The 22,868-nt window shown below is 43.6% G+C and overlaps 2 protein-coding genes across 3 annotated transcripts in view; one reads left to right on the top strand and one right to left on the bottom strand.

The window, feature by feature from the left end:
• The window catches only part of asxl1 (ASXL transcriptional regulator 1), a 30,549-nt gene extending 17,315 nt beyond the window's left edge, over positions 1 to 13,234 (top strand). For both annotated transcript variants that reach the window (XM_073469985.1, XM_073469986.1), the window contains 7 exons: positions 2,374 to 2,543; positions 2,775 to 2,859; positions 3,174 to 3,340; positions 3,908 to 4,004; positions 8,562 to 8,667; positions 8,980 to 10,024; positions 10,160 to 13,234. In XM_073469985.1, coding sequence (XP_073326086.1) covers positions 2,374 to 2,543; positions 2,775 to 2,859; positions 3,174 to 3,340; positions 3,908 to 4,004; positions 8,562 to 8,667; positions 8,980 to 10,024; positions 10,160 to 12,790 — 4,301 coding nt within the window. In that variant the 3' untranslated portion in view covers positions 12,791 to 13,234. The remainder of the gene's footprint in view (positions 1 to 2,373; positions 2,544 to 2,774; positions 2,860 to 3,173; positions 3,341 to 3,907; positions 4,005 to 8,561; positions 8,668 to 8,979; positions 10,025 to 10,159) is intronic.
• Positions 13,235 to 15,714: 2,480 nt separating this feature from the next.
• LOC140999727 (myelin transcription factor 1-like) overlaps positions 15,715 to 22,868 on the bottom strand; it is a 32,481-nt gene continuing 25,327 nt past the window's right edge. The window contains exons 14-21 of the mRNA XM_073470246.1: positions 20,559 to 20,627; positions 20,251 to 20,313; positions 20,075 to 20,158; positions 18,428 to 18,649; positions 18,099 to 18,190; positions 17,743 to 17,846; positions 17,142 to 17,285; positions 15,715 to 15,858 (exon numbers count right to left, since the gene is read on the bottom strand). Coding sequence (XP_073326347.1) covers positions 15,715 to 15,858; positions 17,142 to 17,285; positions 17,743 to 17,846; positions 18,099 to 18,190; positions 18,428 to 18,649; positions 20,075 to 20,158; positions 20,251 to 20,313; positions 20,559 to 20,627 — 922 coding nt within the window. The remainder of the gene's footprint in view (positions 15,859 to 17,141; positions 17,286 to 17,742; positions 17,847 to 18,098; positions 18,191 to 18,427; positions 18,650 to 20,074; positions 20,159 to 20,250; positions 20,314 to 20,558; positions 20,628 to 22,868) is intronic.

Raw genomic sequence — 22,868 nt, 5'->3', positions numbered from 1 at the left:
CTTTTTTATAAATCAATACTTAGTCAGACAACGGAAGCTACAGCTATAAACCACCGGAGGTGCACTTTCTTTGCAGCAGCAGGGTTAGCAGCAGAGTCGCGGGAGTCACATTGCACTTATAACTTGATGAGAGTAAGGAAAGTTGACTGACAAGCTGATGGTGGGGGATTTTTTGTGAAAGCGAAAAGCAATAGGAATAGGAAGTTTTTTGTGTTTTTTACGACAGTGAGAAGTTGGAGGTAATGCAGCCTATAGCCTGCAGCTTTTTATCTAACAGCTCCATTACTACCACAGACTGAAATAAACTACTAAAATTGATCTGCTGTTAACAAATGCTCTGTAGTTGCATTGCATATTACTGATAGCAGTGCTAAAGTCACTGAACAATGCATTTCCTGTGACTAGCTTACTTCAAAACAAAAGTCATCTCCTGTTTTGCTAATTGAATCCTTTTAATGTGGAGGGGCAGCAGTAGGAAATGCTTGTTTTGTATTAGCAGTAAATGCACACAGTGCCTTACAGATAGTGACATATTTTCTTGTAAAAAGCCTGGTGTACCAGTCATTACTGGTGTTGTCATTAGGGAAATCATGGGAAAATTTTGTCGTTTCTGTATTCTCTTGTGATGATGATGATGGATGATGCTTTGCTGTTCAGGCGACGTGCTGATGAAACCATTGAAAATAAGACACTATGTAGTTTACATAGTGTCTTATTTTCAATGGTTTCATTCATCTCATTTCATCTTATTTCATTTCATTTCATCTTATTTTCAATAGTTTCATTGGAATTTTGTGATACAGTTGTAGGCCTGTATGATTCAGGATTTTATCAGCTGAATTGGATTTGGCTGTTCAATAAAAAGATTCAACATTTTGTTCCTTTTTCAGTTCAGCACAACACTGAACTTCTTTATCAGCCTACATCAGTGTGTTTTACCTGCAGCCTCAGACTCCCATTTTAACGCCTTTCTTCGTCATCTGTGATGTAAAACATCAGATTTCCACACAGTCAGAAAAAGTAAAAGATTTTGTATTAATTACCTCCGGCTTGGCTTGGTTGTGATCTAAATGTAACACCCAGGTGAACATGCTCTCTTTTTCAGGTGCGATGCTATGACATGTGCTGAAGTTAAGGCTGTTGCCTTGTTAATACTACTTCCATCTGTCTCTGTCAAGTAGCGCTTGAACATTGTTCAGATGACGCTTGGCTTGGGCAATATCCAAAATTTCACAAAATGACATTGTCCTAAGACAACATGAAGCCCCTTTAAAATCACTCCGCCCGCCATTTTCTCCTGCTTTAAACGCGAAATATTGCAAGCTGGCATTCTCCTTAGAAACTGAGTCATGCCACTACATCAGGCAAATTAACCTGTAATAACCTCTGCCTGCACGTTGCCTCCACTGGTAGACTTCAATATCGTAGATAAGGAAATGTACATGTTATGATAACTGTCAATTTTCATTCCATGATATACCCTTACAACAATATATCGCTGCAACTCTCCTCTACTAAGATGTCGTTGGGACTTAAAGGAAGAGCAGCAGGGTCATTTCATTGTTGTTTTTCATTTTCATAGATCTGTTGAAACCATCATGTTGCTTTTATACCCTTCTACTAGCTTTTCTGGTCCGTTTTCATGCAGAATGGACTGTGCCCTCTCCGTTTGTGCCATCTTGCTCAGTGGGTGATCAGCACCGTCTTTACCATGCGTCTCATCTCTACTCATCTCCAGCTCTGGCAGCAGGCCTATCCATCAGTTATGCATAAAGTCAGTTATGTTCTGGTCAGCTGTTTAACATTCTTATCAAAGTAGTGGTCCTTATTACTAGGATTCAGTGAAGTCGCGGTGCAGAATATGGGATCGCACTCCAATAGAGTAAAGCACTTAAAGGACACTTCAGGGCTCTTACTAAGGAGATCTTGTAAGAACAGGTCACTGGAACGTATTGTAAAGTCACTGATCTTTTTCTGACGCAGTGTAATACTCCCACATGGCAGACACTTTGTTTCATTTTTTTTGAGTCCTGAAAAAGTAATAGCTGGGGTCTGCTGGTAGGCGGGGGTGGACAGCAAGTGTACCCAGCACAAAATTGATGCAACACAAGAGATAAACATTGTTTACTGGCATCATGAATGCCATCTTATTTGCTGATAAGAAAATCAATGAGGTGAATATGGGCCAATAGCATTAGGCCGATGCATCGGTGCACCCCTCGTGAATGTATTTTGCTGCTAAATGCTTGCAACAACATGAGCTATGTTGGCCACTGCACAGCCCTCTTGTAAATGTTTTGTTAGTATAAGTGCCATTTATAAATGTGTGTGTGACAGAGTGGAGTTGTAAATGTATTTTTCATTGACCTGAAGCCTCGGTGGATGAGAGCTCGTCCAGTGCCTCCTGCTCCACAGAGCTGCAGGCTCCCAGCAGCCAGCCTCAGACCCGTCTCAGCAGGGCAGCAGGACAGCAGGGACGTACAGATACACAGCAGACCCCACACACTCAACACGCCCAGACCAGACTGAGCCGCTCAAGACAGGTCAGCATCCTGCATGAAGCCATTGGCTGCTCCATGTTTACTATAGAAATTATAACATGTGTTTATTAGTCGAGAATTTGAGAGCAATTCCAAAATGTCATTCATCATACAGTTGGTTAAACAGTTGAATACGGTTAAATCCTGTAGAATGAAAACAGTTCAGCTTAACACACTAACTGTAGAAATGTGTACTGTTTCCACCTGTCTGTCCCACCATTTGTGTTGCTACAGTCAGGGAGACAGAGGAAGAAAGCAGTCATGATGCCTCGTGTTGTCCTCACCCCTCTTAAAGTGAATGGAGAGCATGTCCCCTCAGGTAAGAACCACTGGACCAACAGAACAACGACATTAACAACACACCAGTAGTGAAGGACAGAATTCACGCTGCTTTTGCCTGACAGGTCAGACCTCAACAGTATCTCGAAGATAAAAAGAGAAAGCATTCTTAAAAACAATAAAATGGGTTTTTTTGAATTTATTCACTACCTATCAGAAGGCAGGATATCCTGTAAAAACGCACCCCTGTCCCAGATGGGCCAGGACCATTTCACTGTGTGTATTTTTTGTGTGTGAACCTGCAGTGAGCACCAGGTTGAGTGGCTTAGTTAAACGTGTTTTTTTCTGTGGCAGGGCCCATGAAACGGAGTCGAGGAGGGGTGGATGTTGACTTTGAAACACCAGGTTCCATCTTGGTCAACACAAACATCAGAGCCCTCATCAATGTGCGGACCTTCTCTGCCTTCCCCACACACTCGCAGCAGCAGCTGCTGCAACTGCTGCCAGAGGTGGACCGACAGGTATGTTGAATTTCTTCCCCCAGCTTTAATGTCTATAAAACAAGTAAAGTTTTTTTACTCAAATGTAGCTAAAATCATGTCACACGATCTGCTGCTTCAATACTATTTACCAGACGCTTTTGTCCAAAGCGACTTACAGTAATTCATACATACACTGATGGCGGTAGCTGCCATCAGGAGCAGTTTGGGGTTCAGTATCTTGCTCAGGGATGCTTCGACATTCAGACCAGGGGAATCGAACCAGCGACCTCCCAATAACAAGACGCTGGCTCTACCCCTGAGCCACAGCCGCATATACTATAATGCTATGCTATGCTATGCTATACCACACAAAAGGATCCATGTGTTCACATTGTCGACAGTGCCACTGACTATCCATGTAACATTTTGGCAACAACAATATAACACATTGACCATCCACGGACCACCCATACTAGTTAAACTCAGCTCAGTCACACTCATTGTGAAATACAGGTTGCATCTTGTAATTTTTAGGGTCACTTTGATGTGTGTGAGGCATAGGCCTGTTTTACAGATATTTGTACAATTTGTCCTCTCCCCTTGAAGATTGGACCTGATGGTATGGCCAGACTGAGCAGTTCAGCTCTCAACAATGAGTTCTTCACACATGCCTCCCAGAGCTGGAAAGAAAGGTTGGCTGAAGGTAAGTGATTGGTCAGTCATGCGCATTCTACCACATTTTACTGCCAGGCTTAAAAAGTTACAATAGAGAAGATCTGATGGGGATATATTCAATCTTTATTTGTATAGCGCCAATTCACAACAAAAGTCAACTCATGACACTTTACAAATTGAGCTCCTTGATTAATTTACTTACAGAGACCCAACATTTCCCCCATGAGCAAGCACTTGCAACAGTGGTGAGAAAAAACTGCCTTTTAACAGGCAGAAACTTCGGAGCAGAACTGGACTCAGTGGTGGGCGGTCATCTGCTTCGACGGGGCTGACAGCAGCCGCAGCAGTAATAACAGCTTTACTAATTTAGATATGAATATTAATAATACTAAAAGTATAATAATAATGATAATGATTATGATGATGATAATGATGATGATGATGATGATGATGATGATGATGATGATGATAGTAGGACTGATGCAGGACCACAGCAGTAGGATCAACATCCATGGGAAGCTGCGAGACAAAAGAGCACAGAGACTCCAGGGAGACTGTAGAAATCACAAGTAACCCTGCATCCTGAGAGCGCAGCATTCAGTGGGGTAATTGGGTTTTTAAGATATGTCAGTGCCTGGCCATTAGTGGCTTTGTATGTGACAAGGAGGATTTTCAAATTCAATTCTGGATTGTACAGGAAGCCAGTGCAGAGAGGATACTATGGGAGAAATATGTTCTCTAATATGAGTTCTTGTCAGTACACATGCAGCAGCATCCTGGATCAGTTGGAGAGTCTTTACAGACCTATTGGGGCAACCTGATAAAAGGGAATTGTAGTAATCCAGACTTGAGTTAACAAAAGCTTGGACTAATTTCTCTGCATCTTTTTGTGACAGGATGGTCCTGATTTTTGTAAAGTTCTGTAGGTGGAAGAAGACAGTCCTGGAAATTTGTTTTATATGGGAGTTGAAGGACAAATCCTGATCAAAGATAACTCCCAGATTCCTTACGCTGGTGCTGGAGGCCAGAGTAATGCCATCCAGAGTAGCTCTATCATTAGATAATGTGTCTCTAAGATGTTTAAGGCCATGCATAATAACTTCTGTTTTCTGTCTTGTCCAGTCTTTGTAATGGGATGTGATGGTCAATAGGGTCAAAAGCTGCACTAAGATCTAAAAAGACTAGCACAGAGACAAGACCCTTGTCAGATCCGATTAAAAGAACATTTGCAACTTCAACTAATGCTGTTTCGGTGCTATGCTGTACTCTAAAACCTGATTGTAAATTCTCATATAAACTATTGTTATGTAGAAAGTCACACAGCTGATTGGCAACTGTTTTCTCAAGGATCTTAGAGAAAAGGGGAAGGTTTGATATGGGTCTATAGTTGGCTAAAACCTCTGGATCAAGTGGCGGCTTTTTAAGAAGCTGTTTAATTACAGCTACTTTAAAGGACTGTGGTACATGTTCTGTTAATAGGGACAGATGAATCATGTTGAGTATAGAAGTGCTAAGTAAAGGTAAAACTTCTTTAAGCAATTTAGTTGGGATTGGATCTAACAGACACGTTGATGTTTTGGATGGAGAAATGATTTAAGTTAGCTGGTGAAGGTCAATGGTGGAAAAGAATTCTAGGTATATAACCTGGTTTCTGAGGTTTCTGTGTAAGAGGCTAAATTGGTACCATCTGAGGTCAGAAGGTGATGAATTTTATCTATAATAAGTAGAATTTTATCATTAAAGAAGCCCATAAAGTAGGGCTGCTCGATTATGGAAAAAATCATAATCACGATTATTTTGGTCAATATTGAAATCACGATTATTTAAATGATTATTTTTGAGGTTGGAAACATGATGCATTTATTTAGCATTTCTCTCAAAAAATACACAAAATGTTCAAATAGAAAAATACAAAATGTTCAAATCGAAAATAATGTACAAATATGTATCCAACTGTTCTGCAATTTCTTTAAAACATTTAATGAATAAAATAAATATACTTAGAAAATCAAATAAGACAAACGATAGGGTGCATATCTTTAGCTAAAAAGTATCCAATGGCAGCTGTTATTTTCTTGTGCCTATCCGAATTTGACGGATAAGGAGTCACATTATACAGTGTGTCTGAGATCGATGTCTGACTCTGCGTTGATGCTGTGGGGGTTGTGGCCTTGTCTTTGCGAGGGGTGAAATTTCACTGCGCCTCTGATGCGCCTCCGGAGGTAGTATCAGAGGCGTAGTATTGGCGAACCGAACCAGCCGGTGGCGCGGAGCGAGCGTGTGTCGATCTGATGGTGTTCACTGTCTGATAACTAAACAGATCCTGCAGAAAAAAATACCGCAGTTGAAAGTAGAGAAGTGTCTGTCCGACCGACTCTTCGTCACAATTCTGCCCGAAAAACAGCATCTGTCCCCGGCAAAAAACTTATACTCACCCGAGATTTCAGTGAACTTTCCCCCATAAAACAGCATCCCTCCCCGTGAGTGACAGTCAGACAGCGTCCTGTTGACTGATGGCGATTATGTAATAATGTAATTTAGAGAAAAACGTACCTTGAGTGAGTGCCAGTCAGCAGGGCCGCGTTGAATGCTTTGGGGGAGGGACTGAATTGAGCATGCACGTCTCTTTCAGAAAATCCCTAGGCCTACTGTACAACGAAAAATGCCAGATAAATTGTTTCAATTCGATTATATTAGTTTGGAGATCGTTTGATCCAAAAATCGAAATCACGATCAAAATTCAATTAATTGCACAGCCCTACCATAAAGTCATAACTGCTGAGTGTTACAGGAATACAAGGATCAATAGAGGTCTGACTCTGTGTCAGCCTGGCTACAGTGCTGAAAAGAAACTTGGGGTGGTTCTTATTTTCTTCTATCAGTGCTGAATAATAAGCTGCTCTGGCATTACTGAGAGCTTTCTTATAAGTCTGAAAGCTTTCTAGCCAGACTAGTCGAGCTTCTTCCAGATTGGTGGAACAGTATTTCCTCTCAAATCTTCGCGATGTCTGCTTTGATATGTGAGTTTGGGGGGTTGTACCATGGAGCTAATCTCTTATGCGCTATTGTTTTCTTTTTTAGAGGGGCAATAGAGTCAAGTGTCATTCGCAGAGAGTCTGCAACACTATCAACAAGATGATCAATCTGGGAGGGACTAAGATTAGCACAGGAGTCGACTGTTGTGTTGGAACATGACATTGAATGAAACGCTGAGGGAATGATTTCCTTAAATTTAGCTGTAAAAGGCCATATTGTTTTCCAGGTTGAGTGAGAGAAACTAAGAATCAGGCTTTCGAACAAGTTATAATCGAGTTTAGGTTTAGGATTGAATATTAGGCTTGAGTCAAAAATGGCTGCAACTCCACCTCCTCGGCTGGTGTCTCGAGGAATGTGAGTATTAATATGGCTGGGAGGAGTGGATTCATTAAGGCTGACAGCTGACACAATATTATGATCTGATATTAAACCATTTACAAAACAGCTGTGGATGACAGAGATTTAATGTTTAAGAGTCCACATTTAATGTTCCTATTTTTTTCAACAGTTGTAGTGTTGACTTTTATCAAGTCTTTATGTGAAACTCCTCTTTTTCTAATTGATTTGAGTGGTCGGGGACAGACACAGTCTCGATTGGGGTTTTGGGTGGATAACTGTTGGAAAGGCACTAGTGATGGCAGACGCAAAAAGTAAACAAGTTATTACGGCATGGACAAGATGAGGAAATCATAAATTAGGGATCACCCGCTGTTTTTTTTCCGGGCCGATAATTAGAAATCATGGAGAACGATGGCCAATATTTAGAACTAGAGCTGCAACGATTTTTTGGATTAATGGAATAGACAATCAAAAGAAATTTAGTTGCTATTAGTTAGTTAGTTGCTTAACTATTTTGACAATTGTTGTTTTACAAGCCAAATGTCACACGCTTGCTGATTCTAGCTTTTAAGATTTGCTGTTTATCTTTGTCATTTATAACGGTAAATGAAAAGTCTTTGGATTTTGGACTGTTGGTTTGACAAAAGAAGTGAAGACGTTCAAAATTGTGATGAGCCGATTTACATGTGCAGTAAAAATGAGAATCTGGTCAAAATTTAGAATAACCAGTAATGAAGTGTTACTAAGTACAATTTACTTGAAGTAATATAGTGACTTATTTTTGGCTACTCCACTACAAATATTGTACTTTTTGTACTGTATTGCACTACGTTTGTGACTATTTGATTTGTTGATCCAGATTATTAATTTAAAAGAAATTTACAGATTCAGATAATTGGATAAATGCTAAATACAGGATCCGATAATCAGCCGATCCCGATCATTTATACCTGCAGTAATATCCAATTCCAAAATTTGTGTTACAGTGATAGTGTCAAAATACACAACAAAACACACTGTATGATCAAGGTGAATCGGTCCATTCAGGGATCTGATTCAGAGATTGTCATGTCTCAATACTTAATACAACTGAATGACAGCCAAGTTTATATCTGGTTGGTTTATATCAACAATTATACTGGGATACACTCCATAAAGTTTAGTTGTGGCATTACTCATTTAAACCATCTCATGTGTTTGACCTGTGTAGGTGAGTTTACCCACGAGATGCAAGTGCGTTTCCGCCAGGAGATGGAGAAAGAGAAGAAGGTAGAGGCATGGAAGGAAAAGTTTTTTGAAGAGTACCATGGGCAAAAGTAAGAGCCAACCCATTTCATCCAAGTCTGAATTCACTGTTCACACAACAGCCATATTAGCTCTTGCCATATTTTATGGTGGTTCATTGGAAGTAGGAATATTGTGAACATGTATGAGTTGATGGAACATTGACTGCAAGAAGTATTAATTAGAAAACTGCATGTTATAAGCCAGCTATTTCCATCTCCTTTGCTGTCCTCAATGTAGTCTTGACAGCTCGAGTATGACCTACATCAGGCATGGTCATTGTGATATGCAGACAAATGTCAGTGTTTCCACAATGTACTAAAACATAGTTGGTGTGTCTGCAGGTCTGGCCTGACCCAAGAGGAATCCCTGAAGCTTACTATGAGTGAAGCCAGTGAAGTTGCAGCCAGTGTGCTGGACAGTGATGTGGCAGTGGTTGCAACTGGTGCCCCCAAGAGACGCACTGTGGGCCGGAGGAGGAGAGACGGAAGGATGAGGAGACGCACGCGGGCTGACCTGCGTCGCAGGGCCCGCCGGACTCTCTGCAAGGCCCCTCCTCCAGCCCTGCAGACTTCAGAAGCAGCTGAGGCCAGCCCTGCACTGGACATATCAGCAGTCTCCGTTGGCTCTCCCATGTCCGACAACACTGTCGTTCAAGGCGAGGTGGTGCTGCAGGCTGAGTGTGGTGTGGAGCTCCCAGCTGAGAATGCCTCCATAGAGCCAAAGCCCTCTCCCACTCCGGAGCCGGTCACAGTGCCAGCTCCCACTCCCACTCCGACTCCCACACCTACTCCCACACCTACTCCCACACGTACTCCAACACCTACTCCTACTCCTACTCCCACACCAACTCCCAGCCCCAGCCCCAGCCCAGCCTCCACCAGCGCAAATGAAGAGCCCGAAGTTACGGCCCGTCTGCTCCCAGAAGAGGCTGCCCCTGTACTGGCTTCCACCTCCTCCCCTTCCTCCTCCTCCTCCTCTTCTTCTTCGTCTGCCTCCTCACCTGCCTCCTCACCCTCCACACCTTCTGACAGACAGGGAGCTTTTGCTGCAGGCCTGGACTCTTCTTCTTCTTCCTCAGCGTCCTCCAGTGCTGCAGTCGCAGCCGATCCCCTGGATGACACAGCTTCCGTGGTCACCTCTATCACAGGGGGTACTGCCACAAGCAGCCGTGAGAGCAGCCCTTCAGCCAGCCCAGCCAGCACCCCTGTACCTAGCTCCCAGCTCAAGGAGCAGAAGAGAAGGCCAGATGAGACTCAGGCCTTCTCCAGCTTCCCCGAAAAGAGGCCACGGCTCGACGACCGTCAGTCCTTTCGTACCACAATTGACGGTGTCCGTTCGGAGAAGCCGCAGCCGACAACAGAAGAGCCCAAGGTGCCGCCCATCAGGGTAAGACTTTGTCGCTTAAACCTAAGAGCTCCAAGGCTTGTTATCTGTACACAAAAATAATTTGTTCTAGTATGTATCTAGTATCTAGATGTTCTAGTTACAGTTTGACCCACTGTCCTTGTGTCTCTGTCCCAGATTCAGCTGTCCAGAATCAAACCTCCCTGGGTCAAAGGGCACCCCACCTACCAGATCTGCCCCCGTATCGTGCCGCCCAGCGAGGGCTCGCGGCGGTCGGGGACAGGGGGCGCGCGCACCCTGGCAGACATCAAAGCCCGCGCCCAGCAAGCCAGGGCTCAACGCGAGGCCGCTGCTGCTGTTGCAGCCACTAGCGACGGGGCAGGGCCGACAGGGGTCAGGCTGCGGCCTGCTGCTGGGCTACCGGATAGCAGCAATGGACGACGAGCGCGAGAGCATCCAGGACCTATCGAGCCCGGAGGAGGAGGTGGAGGAGGTGGAGGAGGAGGAGGAGGAAGTGGAAGAAGGGGAGGTAGTGGGATGGAGGAGCAGGGATCGTCTTCAGGCACTAATTCGTCTGGAACACAACTACAGCTTCTCAGTGTAGAGCCCACGCCTCAGCCTTCCCCTTCACTGTCCACTACCTCAACCTGCATGTCCTTGGAGCCCCCACAGACGCCAAGCCCTGCCCTAGAGGAAGCAGCTGAGGGGCCAGAGGCTGGAGAGGAAATACAGGCAACATCAGCCAGTGTCCAGAGCTCCTCCAATGGGCTCACAGACAAGGCATCTGACGTACTCTCTCCAGAACGTGACACTGTATCTGAGTCTTTGGCTACCCAGTCAGCCAGGCAAAGCCAGGTGCCAGAGTCTGCCATTGTCGTCTCTGAGAGGGCAGACCAGGGTCGTGAAAAACCCTCGCTGGCCCCAACCTCCATCCCAGATTCCCTTCCCAGGTTCGGGGCTCAGGGTGTGGATGTCATTCAGACGCTGGCCAGCACCTGTCAGCCCAAAGAGCAGGTAAAAGGGAAGGAGGCTGGACTGGGTGGTGTTATACAGCATGGTTCCCATCACATCGACCCCCAAGAAGTGTTTTCTCACTCAGCTACGGAGAGACGGCAACCCTCTTCCCAACATGTGGAGTCCTCTGGCAGAGAGAAAGAAGACGAGGCTGGGACACATAGTGACTCCACAGAAACTGCTTCGGACTGTGAAAATGAGAGCCAGGAGGATGAGCAGCAGCCTGACCAGGACTGGTGCCCCCAAGTCAATTCCAAGAGAAATGGCCAGCTGGTCATCTGCAGCCCTCCTCCTCAGAACCAGCAGCCAGTCATTCAGGCCCACGTGTCCAGCCGCCAAGGTCAGACCGTCATTCAGCCCTGCTTCCCTAATGGCCTGCCTCACCCTCAGCACAGCTGTCCCCATTCCCAGGAACACCATTCTCTTCACACAGTCCATCCGCGGGGGATTCGGGACACCAACGTTGTGGTCAAAATGGAGTCCGGAGATGGTTGTAGAGTCTCCAGGCAGAGCTCTGCTGAAGAGGAGTGTCATGGAAGTTTAAAGCCTGCTATCACTCACCCAAATGCTGCAGCTGCCTCCAAGAGACTGGCCAGCTCAGCCAGACCTCTGTCCAGTGTGGAGGCCAACAACCCTTTGGTCACTCAGCTACTACAGGGCAGCCTGCCCCTGGAGAAAGTTCTACCCTCACACTCTGCCAACAGGCTGGAGATCAGCCGATTGCCAGGACCCCAACCCAGACCACCAGTGGCACGGACCCCAGGGCCACACAACAGGCCTGAGGTCTCAGCCCAGTCTCCTAGCCCAGAACTCACTGCACCCTCTCAAATCCACAAGAAGTCTCCAACAGGCCGCCCAGTCTCCTGTCTGAGGGAGTCCTCAACCTTATCACAGTATCAGCCCCAGCAGGCCCCCGGGGCTGTCCCGGTGATCACCTCTCTGCCCCCCTCTTCATCCTCCTCCAGTTCTTTGACCTATAGAAGTAAGTCAGATATTAGCTCTCAGACGACCATGTCTGCAGTTATCAAAGACTCTCATGGTCCTCAGCCCTCACAGGGCACCACTCCAGACAGGCCCCAGCCATCGCACCGGACCATGCCTAATGGCCCCTCTGCTCCCCATGCAGACCCTTGTCCCACAGAGATCTTGCCTACTATTAAGATTAACTGGAGGCCCCCACAGTCCCAGCTCCCCCACCTTCACCAGCAGCTGTCTCCTGCACCCACTGTGAAGAATGAAGTCGGTGCGCGGCCCTCTTGCCAGGCTCTTGGGAAATCTTCCCCCACCAAACCCATGAGTGTTACCAAAAAAGAGCCTGGGAGCTCTGTGGACAGCTACCTGAGTGGCGGGGCGATGGAGGGACTCCTCAACATGGAGATGACTTTAGCCAGGATGGCAAAGAAGGAGCATGGCAAAGCATCCTACTCCTCTGGCTCGCCTTCATCTTCTTCTCCTTCACCCTCCTCGTCTGTGTCCTCCCTTCCCTTCCAGTTGTATGGGAAGCTCCCCAAGCAAGGTGGAGGAGTAAGCTACACAGGCAATGTGTCAGTAATGGACAATGGAGGTTTCGCCAGGAGCATGGCAGACGGTGTTCTCCAGCTGCGTCCCCGCTTGGCTACCAGCCAAACCACCCTCAGCATCCAGGCCTTTACTGACAGTACGGCGGAGGAGGTGGCGCTCAAGTGCTCATGCCGCCTCAAAGCCATGATCATGTGCCAAGGCTGCGGTGCCTTCTGCCATGACGATTGCATCGGGCCTTCCAAACTATGCGTGTCGTGTCTGGTGGTCAGATAGTATGTTGAAGCCCCTGTGCACTGTAGGACTGGTATCTGTAGAGTATCAGCAGCAGGACTTTCGGGGAGTGTACAGTAACCTGATTAGGGTAGAACACACACAGGAGGAGCCTGACAGGCAAGATTCGCCTTGTATAATATAATTGGTCTGTATTTTTTGTTGTTGCAGATTTTCAGATTTTTTAGCTGTACTGATATTATTATTGTTATTATTATTGTTATTATTATTGCTATTATTATTGTGAATTTGGGGCATGATTGATTGTAAATTGTGCCTTTTTTGTTTTCTCTCCTCAAAAACATTTACCTCATCTTATCTTGCTCCACCTGTCATCATTTGGTGGCCATCATTGTTTTGGTCCCTTGTTTACTCAACAAACGGGGGCTTATTGTTGTCTCCTTGCGCAAAGAAGTATTTTTTTAACCATTAAAATGAGTAAATGACTTTGTTTCACTGGTTTGTGTCTGGACACTTTTCAGGGTTCCTTTAAAATCTCTTCTGTACTTACAGTTTAGTGAAAGGAAGCATTGAGCAGTGATAGGGTCCTTAATATTTTTCTTCTATAATTTCTATTACAAATGATGATATCAGCTGATCGATGAATTCCAGAATATCTTTTTAGTATTTGGTATGTCGTACTTTTACTATATGAGAGCTTGCACTCGACCTAGCATTGACTCCACAACTCTGTGTAAAGAAGAATGAAGTGGTACTTCTTCTTGGTCAGGGCGGAGTCAAGTCTGTGCAGGTGTCCAACTCCAGAGAAGGTAAAATAGGCCCCAGACTTAAATAACTCCACCACCATGTTTCACTCTGGGTTTGAAACACTGGTATCATTCTCTCTCCTGTTCGTTTCCTGACATACACCCTTCTGTTACTGCCATGAATCTATAACTCAGAGTCATCAGGAATTAGGACTTATTTCATCATCTACTGTGAAAGTCAGGTGTTTTTTTACCTGATACTCATTCTCTGAGACACTACAAGACAGCCTTCTTTTGACAGGACTTCTGCTGACTGGAGTCTTTGTTGTTTATTTAGCAAATTCTGTATCCGTGATGAAGGTGCTTTTCTTTCTCTCAGTGAACTAAACGTCTTGATTGCTTGTGATCCAATTAATGTTAAGTTTGTGTTACATGCACTGCCCCCTTAGAAACCTTTAGTCTAGCCATGATTTTATGCGGGGCTAGTTCCCTCTTTGCTTAGAATAATAATTAGACTTCTGACACTTTCACTTACTCTTTGAATCCTTACCTCCTCCTTAACTTTCTAAGAAATTAGAAATTTTCAATTGTGGTCTAAGACTTTCAGACCCCACTGTAAATCAATTACACATAGTGACCATCTCCCATATGAGAGACCCAGACAGGCTTTTATGTGCGAACTGTGTAAATATGCCTCTGCGAAAGCCCCTACACATGCTGAAGCACCACTACGTTGGAGGGATTGGGTGTAGAAACATCTATACCAAGTCTGGGCTGGATCCTCCAAGTTTAGATGAGACACTGCAAAGAAGGTTGGTGGTAATACAGATAGGTAATGCATGGTACAACATCACGACAGGTATTATTTATGAGAAGTTGTACACATGTCCTTCAGTGGTCAAACGATATAATAAAGGATGTAGGAAATTAATCAGGATTACTCAGAGCCGTGACCACCAAGTTAGCTCAGACTTCCACGACCGCTCCCAGCACTTGATTTACCTACACATGCTGTGAGTATTGTTATTATTCCAAGGCTGACAAAGATTCTGAAGACTTTACATTTAAACAAAATCTGTATGGTAGAGCTAAACGTTTATCTTTGGAGAGGGTTTACCCACAGCAACAAATAATCTATGGATATAGGCCAGAATGGCAGTTTTACTTGAAGTACAAGAACTTGTATCCGACAATTCTACATCTTACAATGTTAGTATGTAAAAGTTTTAGTCAATACAAAAATACAGTCCACATTTACAGCGGGTTAACCTTTATTTCAAGAGCAACTTAAAGACTAAACAGCCATCAGTAACACATAGACAATACAAAATAAATATTCACCATCACTTTGTTCTTCACCAAATAAATAACCAATATATGCAGCTCAATATTCCCAGTGTATTGCAATGTACTCAAAATAGTTTGGGAAATAAAAAGGAAAATCATATAAACAGAAGCACCAAAAAAAGATTTTTAGAAAATTATTAAAAAACTTTCAGTTACAAAATATTTGCACTTAAAAAGATCCCAGTATTTTTAAATGAATAAGATATATAAAACAATTCATAGTTGATATCTTAAAATATTTCCTCATTGTTAAACAATGGAGAGGAAATGAATCCGTTCTCATGGTTACGGTTTAAAATCTTCTCAGGTAGCATTTTGAAAAAAAAAAAAAATGTAAATAAATAATGAATAATAAATAGGCCAACAAAAAATAAATAAAACGGCAGACATGAATAAATAAGTTGTTATTAAACCAACATTTGCAAAGGAAGAATAGTTACACAGCAATAGTAAGAATGAAGCTACAAACTAGTCCTGGAGGTGCAACACCAATATGCTCATATAGAATACTATTAACATTATTGAGTGGAGGTGGGATATGTTTACTAACTAAGAGATTCTATTCGCCCAGGCTGTATATTGAACTCCTCACTTTGTTCTGCACTCTCTGTGCCTGTCTGTGGATACCTTGAGATGCCTTTGCTTACAGCAACAGTTTGAGTCCAGTGTGCTACTACACACTTAACACCCACACCCTAATCTGTTCACAATCACACCATCATAAAGCAACATGCAAACAGCAAACAAATGCTGAGAACAGATGACAAAGTTCCAAATGAGAAAAATTAATTGCATACAGTATCTAAAGGGTTTGGAGGAAAAAAAAAGATTTATGTCGTCACTGTGATGCTCCGCCCTGTGTCCTCCTGTTCGTCACACCTCGATGCCCTTCACCGCCTGGTTGATGGACTCGAGCAGAGCCCGGTTCTCAGGGTTCTGGTAGCAGTCTTTATTGGTAAACATGTGGGTGAGGGTTTCTACATAGCTGTCGAAGTTCTGCTCTGACAACGGCTCCTGCTGAACACACAGAAGTTTAGATGTCAGAAAATTCCAAATCCTGTCAGTTAAGTCTTGACTTACCTTTTCTACACAGTCTCCCATAGGAGCCTAAATGTGCCACTGATGACTGAAATCCCCCAACCCATGGCTTTCTGGAAACTCAGAGAAGAGTCCATTGGTGGCTGCTAACAGCTGGTTAGTTATGAGTAGTAGCCACGTACATGCATGTGGGGTTTCCATGCTAGTTACACTGAGCCATACCTGCCAACATTTAGGTTTTGAGACCAGCTAAATTAATTGGCCTGTACAGAGAGTGGTTGTCCCTTGAATCAGGGTGTGCGTTGCCAGGTTGCAGTGACATGTTGAAATTGTATGTAGTGTGTGGATTGTGTGTGTGTGTAGATTATATTTCATTGACTACCTGGCAAGTATAGACTAACCAGCAGCTACAGTCATGGATGAATAACAATAATACATTGAGTCAGCAGTTAGCAGTTACTCTGTTGATATGCTGCCCTCTATTTGTTTGGAGTGTGAATTCAACAGATGGACAATTTTTGCATATTGCACTGTTCCAATTAGGTAATCATTCCAAGGTAGCACCAAAAACATGGGGGGCAGCATATCACCAGAGTAACAACAGCTGCTCTTTGCAAGCTATCCTTGGCTGTAACTAGCAACTGTTTAGCAGTGCTTTAGCAGCGGAGCCAGCAGTCTAAGAGTTTGATCACAGGACCACAGGCAAAGGGGTTTAGCAGCCTAAGAGAGAACACAGCTGAACACCAGACTGGGACTGAACACAGCCTCTGAGACTAACAGAGGTCAGTTTGAAGACCGAGGACACAATATGGAGGTGATTTACAAAAGCTCTGACCAGGATTATGACTCCGGGGACGAACATGTCAGGTGGGGACAGGAGAGGCATGAAGCAGCAGAGGTGAATGTGGCAAGACCAAACAAAACGGTGTTGGTGAATTTTATTTTGTTGAATCTGAAGGAAGTCTGTTCTATAATGAGTTAACGAGGCAATTAAGCTCATCTTTGTTCAGTAAAAGAGAGAAATTTGAATCCAGAAGGAACATTGCTTTATTTTTTCTGTTGTAATAAGAATAGATGTAAGAATATTTCTTTTTGTGAACGTTCACATGTTCACAACATTGGGAGATTGCATGCAATGCCAGTGCAGACACCATGCACTGAGGAATTTATTGCCTCAATTAAATACATTCACCATCAACACTGATTGCGATATCCACATAAAACATGGTGAATTTCTCCTTTAATAATTTGTGCACACTCACCATGGCCGGCAGGTGGATGTTTGCCAGGCTGCGGATCAGGGCCTGACTCAGGCCGGACAGCTCCAGGAACAGGGCCTCATTTCTCTCCTCGATTTGTTTGTTCTCCTCCTCCATGTTCTTCAGGTTCTTCTCCATTGAGGAGATCTGTGGCAGAGACAGTCACAGTCCTGAAGCAGCAACACAGTGAGCATGTGCCATTATTCTAATGTAAAATAGCCATAAACTGGTGAAAGACCGAACTGCCAGAAAGCAGAACAGTACTGGAGTTAGAATTGTTTAAAGGAAGGGTACAACTATGCTTCATCAAAATCTGTATTAATTCAATAAACAAACAATAAAAAAATCAATATTTGGCACCTGTGGTGACATGATATATCACTACCTCTTGTGATACAATATGTTGCAGGATCAATATTTTGTCCCGCCCCTTACTGGTCTGTGCAATATCCATCTTACACAGACTTTTCTCTGCAGCCAGTCATGCCTCTGCTTAATCTTAAGCCTCCCGTCAAATGGCAGTGTCTCCTGAATGTACAGTATTTCGAGTGTGTCATTCTTACCCTGCTGGGAGCAGTGCAGTGATCTGAGCAGCTGAGCTCACCTGAGTGTGCAGATTCATCATGTCAGCCTCCATCTCGGAGTTGGACTCGTTCAGCTCATTGATCTCCTTGTTGAGCTGCTTAATGTCCTCGTCGTTGTCCAGAACTGAGTGAGAGCACCAACATACAGCAGAAAAATATCAAGACAACCGCCAACCCTACCTACTCTTGCTGTAAAAGTTCCATTACAACCATCACTTATTTTTGTATTGGCAGTCTTTTAAACTGTAGATAACATCACTTCTGGGCTCCTATGTCTGAGTCTGTGCATGTTCAGTATTGAATGTTGTTGTCCCTGACAATTAGTAGTTATAGTAGCAGTCATGGGACATGCACTTGGGAAAGTACTGTCTCTTACCATCACTGGCTCTGAACTTTGCAGTGATATACTCGTCTCCGGGGAACTTGGATCTCTTCTTATTTGCTGATGCTCTGGGACAACCTGACAGACTGAGAGGAGAGGCTGATGAGAATCAAGAGCTCATGAAGAATAAAATCCATCACACTGCACAATTTGCTTTCCACTATACAGTGTATGAGTTAATACTTCAGTTATTTACAGTATATGCAGTGATAGAAAACAGTGGACACAGTGGAGGGGCAGGTTAATCGGCATGAACCTGCCTTACAGTCTTTGTTTGAGATAACACTGTTTTCTTTGTGCTGAAGCCCAGATATTCAGGATACCTGCGGTGTGTCAGGAAGCTGCCATTTGCATGTCCAGAGCCGTCACAGCCTGGTGTTGGGCAGGTTGGGCCCTCGGTCTTGAAGGCCTTCCAGGAGAAGGGAGTGCCGTTAAGAAGACCTTCCTTCTGCCGGCGTGCTGCCAGTGGACAGCCATAGGCACTGCGGTGGGTGGCGTACTTCCCACTGATGTGGCCCAGACTGTCACAGCCAGGAACTGGACACCTAGAGATGGGTAGAAAGCATTGTCTGACTGGTTTGAATCTCACTGATGAAGAGTGGAGACGGAGGTATCAAGAGGCTGGCACAAGAGAGACACATGTTTAAATTTCAGAATTATAATAGAGAGGCAATGTCCCTGCCCTTCTGGTGGTCCACCATGGAACTTTATTTCAGAAAAAATATGTCTGGCAGTGAACGGAGAGAGACAAAAAAATGTTTGATCCCATTTGAATTGAACCATGAAGTACACATATGTCGGTGACATATATTGAGTGAGATGATATAGTTCACTTCGGTTTCACACAAAACGTAATGGTATTTTACTATCTTTACCATAACTGCAACTTTATTGACTTTCAAAATGATCTTAAAGACTGACAAACATTACATGTTGCTCAATTCAAGTGGTTTCAAATGTATTTATCTCTTTCCATTGACTAGTGTACAATTTCTTTCTGAAATTAGGTCCTATGGGACACACTGTAAGTTCGCCCCTTGTCAGTACGTCCTTGTTACTTCGTGGTTTCTTTTTTGTGTTCAAGCATTGATGTGTTTACCTGGACCAGTTACCTGTGTGCCTGCCTGCCAATCTGCTAGCCTTTACCTGACAGTAAGCTATATCATCGATAAATCACTGAACTCATCCTTCTGCCTACCTGATCTGTGTTTGGGTCCCATCCTCACTTCGTTAACGGTGTAATCTCTAGAAATGGCCAGAATTCGAAGGTAGCTCCAAAACTATAGGGAGCAGCATAACCGCTAACTGCTGCTCACTAAACTGGACTAGCACTCAGTAAGCCATGGAGCTAAGTGGCTTTATTAGCTGAATGGAGTCTGCTGCACTGCAACCTCAGATAATGGGGTCACTGGGGGCAACTTGGCTCAGCTCAACTGGCCTCCCAGTGAACCCATCTGTACACCAGACTGGGACTGAACACAGCCTTTACAGAGTTTATTTTGTTTATTTATTAGACTACAAGGAGAACTTGCAGCTTTGTCATCTCCCAGCTGAAACTACGGGGGCTATCATACTATCGCCTCTTGGGTACAGAGTGGTATGAGACAGAATGGGCTGTGAGTAGCTGGTTAGCATGCTAACGACAGAAGACATCTCTGTAACACTACATAGACATCTTTGACATGATGTCAACACTGTTGTTTCTTCACACTCCTTTTGATGATGTAAGTTCATTTTTGAATGTTTTAAACTGTGAACTCTGAAGTGATTACATCCATTTTCTTTCAATACCTTTGGACTTTCAAACACTACAGAATTACTTGAATTGTTTAGATTACATGAGTAAAACAAAAACAACATCAACCACCACTGGAATCTAAATCAACACTTATCCTGGTACAGCCATGGGACATTGGCAGTCTAATACTATATATGCATTGTTTGGGTGCTAATGAGCTAATGTTACTCACCTCAACAGCTCAGAGTCTTCCTTGTCATCCTTGGTGGGAGTTGATTTGACCCCACCCTTCTTGGCTCGAGGGCATCCGGACAGACTGGCAGAGAGGAACAGAGAGGATGAATCACCGTATCTGGCTGTACAGAGTAACTGATGGTACAACCGGCAGAACAGGAGAAGAGCTCCTACCTTCTATGTGAAGCGTAGTTTCCAGTGATGTGGCCTGATCCGTCACAACCTGGAGTCGGACACCTGAGACACACACAGACGCTCTTTCACTCTACAGGCTTACATTATAAGCAGACTGCAGGTAGAAGCCAGTTTTCCTCACTAAATATTTAGGGCTCATTGTTTTGGTTTGGATTTTTCAGTATTGGTCTTAATAATGATTGATGTTAACTATTGTATATTAGTGTTAAAAGGAGAGCAGGGACAGAGCTGTAGCTGCAGACTCAGTGAACATGTTGGAGGTGAGAGGCAGGAGAAAGCACACATACTTTAGTTCAGCTGTGTGGGCAGCCATGAGGGTCCGAAGTGATTTATCAGCAAGAGGACAGCCTGACAGACTGGAAGATAGGTTAGAGAGAGAACGTCAGAAAACCAGACTGAGAACAGGATGTCTGAGCATGAGTGGAAGAAAGAGCCAGAAACTAAACTGGACTACAGAGCCAAGAAGTAGAGTAATAGTTGGGCAGGACAAATAATGAATGTGTGTGTGTGTGTGTGTGTGTGTGTGTGTGTGTGTGTGTGTGTGTGTGTGTGTGTGTGTGTGTGTGTGTGTGTGTGTGTGCGTGCGTGCGTGTGTGTGTGTGTGGAGTCATCTCAGCCAGAATGATATCAGGTGTAAATGAGGTGTAAATCCTCTGGTAGGATTTTTGTGGTTCAAAATTTAGTTTTAATAACAGGTAAGAAATCCTCAACATTTCTCCTGGTCAGGTGGTACATAAAGTGACCAAAGGTGAGTCATGGGTGTACCTGATATTGCTGTGTTAGTGTTGTTCCTTAGACATAAAAATAATATTGCTCCAGGACAATCAAATCGACATACAAAACTGTGTCAATTCCTAACCTGGAGCACGCTGTCATGGCTGAGTGTGCTTTGTACAGGATCGTCACTCAGAAGATCGGGGTTCTTATCTTGTATTCTGTAATGTGTTATACTGTTATACTTATTTTATACTTGTTATACTTTATGTTTCTTCTCAGTTTTCTGTTGCTGCTTGCTTAGGTTTAGGCAACAAAAATACTGGGTAAGGTGTAGATGACTAAAATACTTGGTAAGGCTTAGGAAACAAAATACTTTGTAAAGTTTAGGGAACAAAAACACTTGGTAAGATTAAGATGATTAAAATTTTTGGTAAGGTTGAGGCAAGAAAAATACCTGGTTAGGTTTAAACCACTAAAACACTTGGTTAGGTTTAGGAAAACGTGGTTTGGGTTAAAATAGACCCTTTTACAATGTAGAACCTGTCTTTGAAAAGATAACTTCTCCCATGTGCATCTATTTCCACTCTTTTATCCTGAGTCGCTAAGCTGTGACATTACAAATAAGTGATTGATCAGTTTCAATGGTGGCCCTGGAGCAAAATTAACTAGGATTTTCTAGCTACAACACGAACACAGCAATATTATATCGTGCAACAGTCATGTTCCATGTCCAGATGACATGAGGTGCTCGAGGGGCCGAATGTATAAATGATGTGTATGCAGAAAAAACATGTGTATGCCTTTTCCCACACATAAACTGGTATTTATAAAGGAAGAATGTGTAGTGACAATGTGCATACTTCAGACCAGATAGCGGCAGGTAAAACGATGAGGTGGAGAGGGGAGAGACCTTACAGTAAAACATTGTTAATGTTGTTTGCCAGTTTCACTGAATGTGTTGTTATTTTACTTTTTTTGTTTACAGAGATTTCAGTAAAATGTCACTTAGAGGTGCATTTATATGCATTTATATAAATTATTTAGGAGTGATGAATTTTATCATTCTTTTTTATCTACATGGCTCCACCATTACTTCCCTGATAGTGATCTCTCCATTCCTGAACAGTAAAGCACTTTGATTAGTCTGTTTCAATATGAGATCTATAGATTCATCATTGATTATCCTTCTGAAATTGAATAATGATGAGTGAGTTAATACCACAATGATGATTTACAGGTACACTGAGCGGCACTATAAATATCCTCAGCCAGGCATAATGTTCGCATGCATTGACAGCTGTTCTGATGCTGTTGGAGAACCCCGCTGATGAGACACAGCCAGTTAAACTGCATTGCACTTGTTTTTTTCCACTTTCCTATTTTAGTTTTAGCGGTTTACCTATTCTTAATTTTTTTATTTTCTTATTAGCCAGGGCGGTGCTGTGCAATGACCATTCACTGTGACCATTCTCTGATGTCTGGGAGTGAGGTCATGGGTGTTCAGTGTGAACAGGAGGAGGCTGAGCAAACAGCCCTGAGGGGCTCCAGTGTTGAGCACTACAGTAGAGGAGGTGTAAATGCCAATCCGAACTGTCTAGGGTCTGCTTGAGAGGAACTCCGATATCCAGCTGCAGAGTGTTGTACTCAAGCTCAGAGTGTTAAGTTTTCCAATCAGCTCCATGGGTTAGATTCTATTGAATGCTGAGCTAAAGACAACAAATAGCATTATGACGTTGCTATTCTTATTCTCCAGGTGCCTGAACACTGAGTGGGTGAGTTGAGCTGAGTTATACATTCTCACCACACATCCTTCTTTTATAAATACCAGTTCATGTGTGGAAAGAAGTGTACAATATACATCATTTATAAATTGGGCCCCT

Source organism: Pagrus major, chromosome 7, assembly GCF_040436345.1.
Source record: "Pagrus major chromosome 7, Pma_NU_1.0".
NCBI lineage: Eukaryota > Metazoa > Chordata > Actinopteri > Spariformes > Sparidae > Pagrus > Pagrus major.
The sequence above is the reverse complement of the archived record's forward strand: the minus strand, read 5'-3'. Positions and strand labels throughout refer to the sequence as shown.